The sequence below is a fragment of the Camelina sativa genome, chromosome 6, assembly GCF_030686135.1.
Source record: "Camelina sativa cultivar CO46 ecotype springtype chromosome 6, ASM3068613v1".
In the NCBI taxonomy this organism is placed as follows: Eukaryota; Viridiplantae; Streptophyta; class Magnoliopsida; order Brassicales; family Brassicaceae; genus Camelina; species Camelina sativa.
The window spans coordinates 1628843-1640790 of NC_141885.1; the positions used below are offsets into that span (position 1 = coordinate 1628843).

Genomic DNA, 11948 nt, shown 5'->3' on the forward strand with positions numbered 1-11948 from the left:
AATTTAAACATTATTTGATATGAATTTTTAACTCTAGGGTTCAAAGATAAATGGAACTTTCGAAAGGAGTTTGGTCCAACGCTTCGAACCGTATTTTAACGAAGGGAATTGGTTGATATTATCTAATTTTGATATAACACCAGTGGTTGGAACTTTCAACCCTACTACACATCAATTCAAAATACTCTCAAGCAGCATAACTTCAGCTCAGTTGATACCTTCTTTGAATGAAAAAGATTATTTTTCATTCGTATCTTTCATAGATGTCATTTCTGGCTCTCTAAATCCGAATATGAGCATCGGTAAGCAGTGTAACAAATAATTTAGTTATCTTATAAATTGTATATTAAATAATTGAAATTGATTAAACTTTACTTATTCTGATTTAGATTTAATTGGACGTCTCGTGCGTGTTGAAACCTATGAATACCTTTTGGCTAATAACGTCCACACCGGACTTCTTTTTGAAATCGAAAACGAAGAGTAAGAATTATTATTTATTTTATATAAACAATACTTTAGTTCTGTGGTTTTCCTATTTAATTTTATTAATTTTAAATTCCTGTTCAAGTGACATACGTCTGAGATGTCATCTGAGAAGAGGATATTTGGATTATTTTTTCAACGGTTTTCGTAAAATGGATGAAGGCATCATTATATGCATAGTCAGATTCGGTCATATTGATAATGTTGAAGGTGAGTGTATAATAAAAACCATTATGGTAACTTTGTGAGTATAAATACTAATGATGTGTTATGGTTTTAGGTCGTACAATCATTACTACCGCATGCAGTTGTACACAGATCCTATTCAACTACCCATGTCTTGAAGTTTCTAATATGCAAAATCACTTTGAAGGATCGTAAGATTATTTTACGGTTTTACTTTATGGTTTTGTCTTTTTAGTTTTTTTTCTCTTTTGTTTACGCATATTGGTTTTGGGATGATTATATCTGATTTTGAATTAACACAGTCTGTTATAAATTTAAAGCTTGCTACACATAAATTCATAAATCAAACATCATGAATTGGGCACAATTGTTTCCTTCTTTCAATGAAAAAGAATTATTTCTTTAGTATCTTTCATAGATGTCCTTTCAGTCTCTCTAAATTCGAATATGTGTCATGATAAGGAGTGTATCCATTGATTGAGTTGTCTTATATATTTTGTATATCAAATATTTGTTTCTGATCAAAAGATATTTGTTATGATTTTTAGATTTGACTGGCCCTCTTGTGCATGTTGAAAGCCCTGCTTACCTTTCAGATAACAATGTCCAATATAACTTTATTTTGAGATAGAAAACGAAGTCTGATTTCGTATACAATACTAAAATTATATGCTAAATAACTGCCAAAGTTTGGAAGATTTGTTTATGGTTTAAAGTTTACAGTTTTATGATTTATTTTTTTCTTTATAATTTCCGAGAACACATAACCAAATTTTTCTTTAAACTTTTATTCTAAATTCAATCTATCTATTTTTATATGTTTTAATGCTTTACTTAATAGATGTGACTGGAAACAACGTTTCGTGTCGAAACATACAATGTAACCTTTAGACACATCCTATAAATTTTAAAGACGAAATATATAACATAGAACCGTCACATTACCTTTACAACTATTCCTTTTCAAAAATTATCTTTCTGCCTTCTCTCTTCTAATTTTAAAAAATGACGAGATTTGTGTTTCTTACGAAGTTGAATCCTTCGACTATGCAATGGATGATTTGTGTTAAGGTCTTTTGTACGTGGCAAGTGAGAAATTGTTTGAATGATGTTTGGAGAGAACTAATCTTGGTTGACGAAGAGGTATTGTTATTCAAAATTTTAATATATTTCCATGTTTTCGTTACTATTAATGTGATTAATTACTCTTATATTGTGGATTAGGGGTCATTTGGACATGCTACGATTTCGGCATCACTCTATGGTCTTCCGTATTTTTTTATGTCAAAGAATCAAAGTTATGTTATAGAAGGGTTCGAAGTCAAAAAAGATAAAGAGCAGATCCAGAAAACTAAACTTGGTTATCGTATTGTTTTCACGGACAAGACTATAATAAGTCTTGCAAAAAATCATATAATTTGCAACCCTTTTAATAATTTTGATTTTAAACGTATTTATGATAATGAGTTTCATTGACGTTGGCCTTACGGTAAGTTTTAGTTTATAATGCATTGTTTAAGTAATTTTTAGTTTGTTTCTTATAACACATATCAAGTATTTGTCTGCAATTAATTTGATCAGATGCATCACTAATATTGGGGAAATCAAGAGTTTTAAACAAGAAAACATTGATGATCGTTGGAGTTTGACGGAACGCTATATCAAATTCAGAATCGTGTCAATTGAGTAAGTTTAAATATCATTGCATGCAAGTGTATCTTTTATGTAGAAGAAATCTATTAAATGGAATGCAACATCGTTTGAAAGATTTATATGTACTTGACACAATACGTTGGATCATCTTTTCCTTTTTTCAAAGGGGATATGTACTTGACTGCTTCACAACCGGTTTATATGCCAATCATATGTTCAAACGGTTCAAGTTGGGGAACGGGAAGAGGCTTTGCCTGTTCAAAATGTGGAAAGGAATTAAATGTGGAGGTAATGACATATCATTCGTTTAGACACAAAGCTGTTCATTGTGATAAATAAATTATTAACTATTTCTATTTGTTAAACTATCATTGGTGATGTTAGATGATAAAGTTCTTCTAACCAACGACGACGGATGTTCGGCTATAATTGAGGATCCAAAAGGTGGAGAATATTCATACTACATGTACATGTAAGCTAAATTTTAATATCGAATCATTTTTCTACTAAAGAATTTAATATGTGGATGTATATGAAGTTATACTTTAATTTTTCATAATGTTTAGGTACAATTTCATTGATCATGAAGAGTCGAAAATTAAGGATTTGGATGATACCGACTGTTGTTTTGTTATGGACTTGAGGTAAAAAACAAATCTAACTAATTGATTTTATTAGGTTGTTGATGAATATAACTGATCGGAATTCTTTATTGTCTATAGTGATACACTTGGATCTTATATCCATCATGCTGTTGAGGACTCTTTTGAGAAGCATTGAATCCCCGTTTGATTACTCTGTGTTGATTTTAACTTTTAGTTTAACTAAGCATGACGATTTTATGTTATTTGAGTATCCACAAAGATATGAACTTAAATCTTTGTTATATAAATATAATTTCAGCATTTTGTTACTATTTTAATGTTTATTGCAAATGTCGACATGTAGAATTTAAAGAAGTTTTGATATAAATGTTTATGTAGTCTTCAAAATAGGAGAAACAATTTTAAAAATCCAATACTATATAGACCAATGCATGACACTAATAAAGGTAAGCATCCAAGGAGTAAAATCCAAACATTGTGTTTAGATTCAAACATCAGATTTTCAACAAACCAATTACAGTTATCTTGAAAACAAACAAACTATTGTTCATTCTTATCAATCAGTAACCCATGCAGTTTTCCCTGGGTATTCACGAGAAGCAATACAAGCCACAAAATTTTTAAAATTTAATTCTATCATCTTATCTTTGTTTTTGAATAAATATATGAAATATGAAAATTCCCTTACCATTTCCATTCCTTTCTCCGTCATATATTTTTTATTTCTAACCACTTAATAAGAACAACAAGTAATGGTCGTATACGTAAGAGATTTGAGTCCTACAGCATGTAATTCGAAAGTTGCTGTCCAAATTCTTAGAGAATGGCCACCGCATTTAAATGATGAGCAACGTTTTCATGAATGTTTAATTCTGGTAGACGAGAAGGTATGTTTTCTAACTCTTCATTAATGTTTTCATGATTGTTTAATGGTAAACATGAAATAATGTTAATTTTTATTTTAGGGAGACAGGATTGATGCCAAAATAGAAGCTGCTCTATATCTAAAAAAGTTTCATGATAAGATCTAGGAAAGAGACTGGTACTTGCTTTCAGGATTTAGAGTAATTAAAGGCCAACGGTCATTCAGAAACTCTAACAGTCCGTTTGAAATCATGTTCATAAATAAACAGTAATGATTCCAATACCTCCGAGAAGCACTGACAATTTTTACCGTCTTATTGATTCATCAATGATCCAGAATTTTACACCTAATGAGAAGAACTGTTGTGTTGGTAAGTTCTTATATTCAAGTAATCTTTTAAAAATGTTCATATTATAATTAAATCCTATATTTTAGATGATTTATTCACATTCAATTTAAAATAATTATTCGTTTTATGTTAGATTTTTGTGGAATGGTGTTGCATGTAAATGAGCCTCCGACGATAGATTTCCTCGATCGTCAAAATGGCTACACGTCCAATTTTCAAGTTGTGATATTTACTGTTTTTGACGTCACGTAAGATAATATGTTAAATTATCAAGAGTACCTATAGTATAATTTAAATTTTATAAACATACGACAATATGTTAAATTTAGTATTGTGTAACAATTACATTATTGTTTTTTTGGAAAAAAAATGAAAATGGGAATGAGATCGAATGTGTTGCAGTTCGCGGGAATTCTGTTGAATTTATTAAGGAATGGGAGAAAATTGTTTTCTCTCCAAACTATTGTAATGAACCAGTATTGTGTAAGCTTTTGTTCTCGAGGATCTATGTTTTCGAAGGTACTATATAATCACTTCCTAATCATAACACTTTCACGCAGGAAATTATCATTTTATTAATAACTTAGCTTATACTTTGTTAGGAATCGAATGTCTGATGTCTCAAATACGATGTTCGAAGGTTATACTTGATGATGAAATTGCTGGAATGAAAAGGGGCGATCTACTGTAATGTTATTAACCTTTAAAATTATAGTAATTTAGTGTAATCGATAGATGAATTCTGAAACCTAATTCTATTATTTATTTCAGTCATTGACCTGACAATGAATCATCTGATGAGGATTGTTCAGAGGAAGCAAGCTGTTCAAGCAATCGGAAGTGAGAATAACCCGATGTTCTCTAAAAATATCATATGTCTATGTTTGATTTTAAATTTCCAAAATTATGTTGTAGTTAATTTGGACACCCGTATTTGTGTTTTATTATGTCTTGGATTTGAACTTAATTTAAAACTTAATCTTTTATCAAAGTATTTTATAGTTTTATGTTTGTCCTTAATATTGATATATGCTATTAACATGTATTATGGGGAAAAAGAATATGCTATATTTCGTTATTAAGTAAAGTTGGAAATATAAGTAAGCTATTATATTTGATGATAGCATAATTGTAAAATAAAATAAAAAAAAAAACTAAAAGATACTGAAAATATCTCAATATCAAAAGAAAAAGGTAATAAAGAGTAAACTATTATTATTGAATTCCCAAAAAATGTTAATACACATATAAACGGAAAACTATAATAATCGGAAAATTGAGAAAAATACCATTAAAATATTCTCGATGATATAATTGTTATACTTATTGGCATTATCTATTGATGAAAATTTCCAAAGCAAAGGAAAGATAAACCTACATATTTATACACCTTTAAATACATGATAAAATATATACATAAAATTAATTACTTCAAAAACTTAGATCTTTACGTTTCGTTTCAATCCAGTTTGTGCTATCATGGCTAATCTACTTTCCAATGCTATAAAGAAACGTGGAAGAATAGATCATCCCATCTCTTTCGGTAAGAATCTCTTTAATCGATTTTAAATTATTTTGGAACAATCCGTCAATATAGTGAATTGGTATCTTTGATTTTAGATTCTTTTAGTATTTATGAAACTTTGTGTGTTGGTCCTTCACATATAAAAGTACGACTAACACTTTACCAAAAATAGATTAGCAACACTTTGGGAACCTAAATTATGTCTTTTTCCCAAAATAGATATTTGTGCCTGTATAATGGATGTGGAAGATAGAAGAAGGCCTGCGAGTATCATTGATATTAATGAAGTTGTTCTCATGCTGTTGAATGGCAGGTAAAACATATTTACTCTACCTTTATGTCTGTTATATTTTAAAGTTGTGTCTATTAAGATTTTTATTTGATTTGATAAATATGTAGGTGTGAGACTGTGAAGTGTCGTCTCAAAGACAACTTCGCTTCTCAATTCATGACCATATGGCAATCACGCGGGTGCCATCTCATATACAAATCCGAACATGTGTTCTGTGTAATGCGGTTTATGAGGGTTGGAGAATATGAAGGTATATAACATTACTTAGTTCTGCTATAATCATCATAAGGTAACCAATATATTCACTTTAAATTCTAAATGTCTATAGGTGCACCATGTCTTGAAAACACCTTGACCTCTTCTAAAATCTTTATAAAACCAGAGTTCGAAGGACTGGAGCATCACAAGGCTATGTAATATGTAATTATGTATATGAAATCAAGTTATGTATGATGTTAAAGTAAAATTTCTTTAAACACTTATATGTTTACAAGACTGAATTTGCTGGACGTTATTACATAAACCATGTGATCAAGCAACATGGTGAAAGCTCAAGGACTCAAGTATAAAGAATGGGTTGTTAGAAATTATTTTTTTTCTTTTAGGATGTCTATAAAATTTAGTATGCTTGTATTAACCGCTACTTGAAATCCAACTTTGTATTACTCTCATTCTATTTTGTAGCTGAGATAATACATTATAATATATAATTTTGAACTATTGAAAATTGCTTCTGCTTTTTAAAAACTGAAATCTACTTATTAAATTTCAATATATGTTTTCTACAATTTAGTAGTTTATTTTAAAGACTCAATTGATATTTCACATTGAGAGTATTATTTATATTTGGTAAAATAACATTTCTGTATAAATGCAAATACAAAAACTTATTGACAATCCAATAAAACATTTAAAACTTTTACAGTACATAAAACACTATATTAAAATATGTCAGTTAGTGCATATGAAGTCTTGAAAGCAAAATTTTTAAGAGTATTATTTATATATATGGTAAAATAATATTTTTGTATATATGCAAATACAAAAACTTCTTGACATTCCAATAAAACATTTAAAACTTTTTTAATAGATAAAATATTATATTAAAATATGTCAATTAATATATATTAAGTCATAAAAAGTAATATATCATAAAGTTTTTAAACAGTTATTATTAAAATCTTAATACCGCGCTTTAAGCGTGGATACTACTCTAGTTGTTCTAATAAATATGATATATAAAGTATAGTTAAATGTCATGAATTTTAATCCAAAAGTACCAAAACTAGATGAAAGAGTGAGACACAATCGGCTCCCATCTTTTCTTTCCGTTTACCATTCCTAAGTCAAATTTGGTTTAGTCATCTAATTGATATCTATATTAACATATTTTGTAAAACTTACTATAATATACAAAAATAACAATTCAAACTGTATATAATATAATATTTTTACATTGACTAAATATGGAAAACAATAATACGAAATAAAAAAGATTAGACTAATTTGTGATTATGAAATCTCCCAAAATTTAATTATGTGTTACAATTCTTGACTATGATTTTGTTCAGCACTTTTTGTTTTCAGTTGAAGTAGAAAAGTATCGGTTACCATTATTATTTTTAATTTTTTGACTTAACACATGTAAGGAAACAAAAAGAAAATACATATTTTGTGATGCGGTGGTGATGAATGGGGTCATTAATCAACCAATATAATTCGAACGTAATGTCATAAACACGTGAACGTTACCAATAATATACGTCTGTCACATTAGTAGGTCACAGTCCCGTAATTTTCGTCGTCATCGAGTATCTTAATTTTCTTTCCATACTCTCTTCTTCTTCGTCTTCATCTTAATTTTTTTTAACAGATCTGGTGGAAGTTTTATCTTTTGTTTGACCCCACCACACCATTGGATCTCTCTCTCTATACATAACACATTCATCAGAGTTACAGAGAGTTTATACGAAAGCAGAAGAAGCAATTATGAAGAACTGTGAGAAATTTGCGAATCTCGCTCTCGCAGGTTCGTTTGTCCTCTTTCACTCTTGTAATTGTTACAATACGTCTAGTGGGTTTCAATTTCGATCGGTTTTTACGATCATGTGATTGTTTCGTGTGATGGGTTTCATTTGATTTATGATTTTGATGATGAAGTTGTTAACTTTTTCGGTTTTGGGGTTGTTCTTCGAATTTGCTGGAAATATGCATTTTTTGTTGTTTGTTTCATATTGGTTTGGTTTCTCTAGGGTGGTTTAGGGTTGGTGGGTGTGATTGATTTTGACGTAAAGACTCAAAATTGAGGGGGGGTTTGTTGTTGTTGTTGTTACAGGTTTGACATTGGCACCACTCGTGGTGAGAGTAAATCCAAATTTGAATGTTATCCTTACGGCATGTATCACTGTTTATGTGGGTTGCTTTCGTTCAGTGAAGGATACTCCTCCAACGGTAAGACGTAGACGTGATCAGATTCTCTTCTTTTTAATAGATTTAAGTGATTCAGTTCTCCAATTCGATCTAAAATGTTTTGTTTGAATGATGTAGGAGACCATGTCTAAAGAACATGCCATGCGTTTCCCATTGGTTGGGAGTGCTATGCTTCTCTCTCTTTTCTTATTGTTCAAGTTTCTCTCAAAGGACTTGGTCAATGCTGTTCTAACAGCTTACTTCTTTGTTCTTGGGATTGTCGCTCTTTCGTATGTCTTAACTAAACTCCTGCTACATTTTTCTTTCTCTTTGCGTGTTGCTATGGTCAAGTCATGACATAATTATGTGTTTTGCAGGGCGACATTGTTACCTGCCATCAGAAGATTTTTGCCTGATCCTTGGAATGACAACCTTATCATCTGGCGTTTTCCGTATTTCAAATGTATGTAACTAATATTCTTTGGTTGCCTTCTCCCTCGTTACGTTTGGATGTGATGTTGTGGTTTTGTTTGTCATTGTTTGATTAGTGTTAGTCTTTAAATGCTAATTTTGTTGATGTAATAATCATCCTAGCTCCTATGTGTTTGTCTTGTTCGCAAGTCTGTTTTACTCTAATTCAGTTATTGTTTTACCCATTTGGTTGATATCAATGCCACATAATGTCTTCTTTTGTTGCTGACTTCTTTGTTTTTTTAAACAGCTTTGGAGGTAGAGTTCACAAAGTCCCAAGTTGTTGCAGGAATCCCTGGAACCTTCTTCTGTGCGTGGTATGCGTGGAAAAAGCATTGGCTGGCTAACAATATTCTCGGCCTTTCCTTCTGCATTCAGGTTCCCTTCCCTCCATTCTATATGGGAACACATAAATTACGTGGCTTCTTTATCAAAACATATTATAGAATTTTAAAATTGAGCTGGAATCAGTGTCGTTACTGTTGTTGGCTGTGACTTCTTTTTCTAATTAATTGTGTGGCCAATTCAGGGAATTGAGATGCTCTCTCTTGGATCATTCAAGACTGGTGCCATCCTTTTGGTAAGAGCCGCATCTTTGAATGTTATTATTGAAATTTGTTTGGAATGATTAGATGATAAGACAATTTAAGTCATCGAAGATGTCTTAATCATTTCGGTGTTTGTTTAACTTGACTTCCAGGCAGGACTATTTTTCTATGATATCTTCTGGGTTTTCTTCACTCCGGTTATGGTTAGTGTTGCCAAATCCTTTGATGCTCCAATAAAGGTTAGTAAAATTGCCTCAGAAGTACACACCAAAGAAAATGAATTTGATTTTTCGTTGTTGTGATCTTGTCAGCAATCTCATTGTTGCATATTTGTTTCAGCTTTTATTCCCTACGGGCGATGCTCTAAGACCCTATTCTATGCTTGGCCTTGGTGACATTGTCATTCCCGGTATGTTCTCTAATGCGTAACTCAATAACTATATACAGCTTTTGGTTATACACTCTTGTATTTCGGATATTGTATGAATATGAGACATTAGCTTTTGTTTTCCTTTAGGTATTTTTGTTGCACTTGCTCTAAGATTTGATGTGTCAAGACGTAGACAACCACAATACTTCACAAGTGCATTTATCGGATACGCTGTTGGTGTTATCCTCACGATTGTAGTCATGAACTGGTTTCAAGCTGCACAGGTCTGTTTCTGTGTCTTAATTGTTGTCATTCATTATATTGTTACCTATTTTTTGGGATTTTCTCTGATGGGTTTTGGTTTGTGTTTTGCCTCTGTTTTAGCCTGCTTTGTTATACATTGTCCCAGCCGTAATTGGGTTCTTGGCTTCTCACTGCATTTGGAACGGTGACATCAAACCGGTTCGTTTTCTCCTCCTTCTAGATTTCGAATGTTGTAGATGCAAATTTTTCGTTTGCATTTACATGCATGTATAAACATTTTCACTTTTTCATAATTGTGTCTGGGGCCTAACAGAGCAGAAGAACTTTTCTTGTTACCTTTTGTTTGCTTTACATGTTTTTATTATGGTTATAGTAAAGGATTAGTGAGCTTATTGTCTTTTTCTTTTTTTGTTGTTGTTGCTGTTGCAGTTGATGGCGTTTGATGAATCAAAGACCGAGGAACCAAAGACTGATGAATCAAAGACAAGTGATGATGTTAACAAAGCTCATGATGAATGAGGCAAAATCGAGAAAGAAGGGCAGAGGAGAAATATATATACACATGAATGTGTTTAAAAATATGGAAAAAGAAAGGAAAACAGTTTTGTTTCCAAATGATCAATCAGTCCCTTCTAACCCCTTTTTTGGTTCATTAGATTTTCAAACTTTCTTTTGTCAAAGACTTGTGTAAGTTACTACTATTAAGTTACAACAGATTTGATTTTGACCTTTTAAGATAATAGGTTTTCTTTGACTCTTCTTTATGTATTTTTATGTTAAATCATTTCAACTATTGTAGACGACATGGAAGGAGAGAATAGTGTGGGAGGCAAAGAACATAGGTAGTACCAAAGGATTAAACTATGATCTTGTAACTTGTGGCTTAAAAATACTAATAAATATATAGAATTTGGCAAAACCAAGTACATCGTAATAAGTAGAAAATATCCGTGTTTGGGAAGTGACATTTTTGCTTGGGGAGCAATTTCGAGTCAAGAAAGCAAAGATAGTAAGTGCAATTATTGCTTTGTTTCTGTTTCTGAGATCTCTAGTACAATTATTTGCTTGGAGAGCAAGTTGTGTGTTATGTATATAGGTATGTCTCTAATGAGTCAACAAAAATGTAGAGAATTAAGGGAAACCTAAGAAATCAAAGAAAAATGAGATTGGTGATCAAAGCTAAGAAGACTCTGTTTGCGGTTAGATTGGAGTCCTTTGAAGAACGTCGGAAAATCAAAACCATCATGGAGGTGAGGAGTTTCACAGGTAAGACTCTCAAAGAAACGAAGGATTTGGTGGAGAAGGCTCCGTCGGTTTTGAAAACAGGAGTATCAAAAGAAGAAGGAGAGGAGATCGTGGAGAAGCTGAAGGCACTTGGTGCAATAGCTGTTTTGGACTGAGTTTCCAAGTCTGGTGTATGTTACCCTTGGTATCTTTTGTTTCATCTATGAGCTGATGATACCATTAATAAAAGTTTAATTATTAACTCAATTAGGCTTTCTAATTTCTAGTGTTGGTTTCTCCTTGCTAATGTTTGCTAGTTTAGTATTATGTATCACAAGTCGTTCATCGTGGCATAATAACAATCGTTGAATTTGGGAACTTTGTTATTCTATGATCCTTCACTCAGCTTTCTTACTTGGCTGGCTCCACATCACAACCCGTCTGCGATGATTTTTAAATATATGGTTTAACATTCTAATCCCAGACTTGTTTCAAAAAGACAAGCTAGACGATCTTGTTCACTTCTTTCTTTCTTGAGACTTTGCCATCACAAGAAATTTGGGTCATAAGAAACAATGTTACACTTTCACAATCATTGTCAAAGTGGCAGCAAAGAAGCTATTTTTTCGAACTGGAAAAGTTGCTCATATCTCTCAACTAGAACTTATGCAGAGCACCAAATCAAATAGAGGCAAGACTTT

At 31.5% G+C, this 11948-nt stretch overlaps 1 protein-coding gene across 1 annotated transcript; it reads left to right on the plus strand.

The window, feature by feature from the left end:
* Positions 1-7645: 7645 nt before the first annotated feature.
* LOC104790076 (signal peptide peptidase) lies at positions 7646-10779 on the plus strand. The gene is made up of 11 exons (XM_010515776.3): positions 7646-7990; positions 8297-8412; positions 8509-8660; positions 8748-8833; positions 9092-9219; positions 9371-9421; positions 9542-9628; positions 9729-9798; positions 9907-10043; positions 10144-10221; positions 10453-10779. Exons 1-11 carry the CDS (start codon positions 7951-7953, stop codon positions 10540-10542), a joined length of 1035 nt encoding a protein of 344 aa, XP_010514078.1. The 5' UTR covers positions 7646-7950; the 3' UTR covers positions 10543-10779.
* Positions 10780-11948: the final 1169 nt, after the last annotated feature.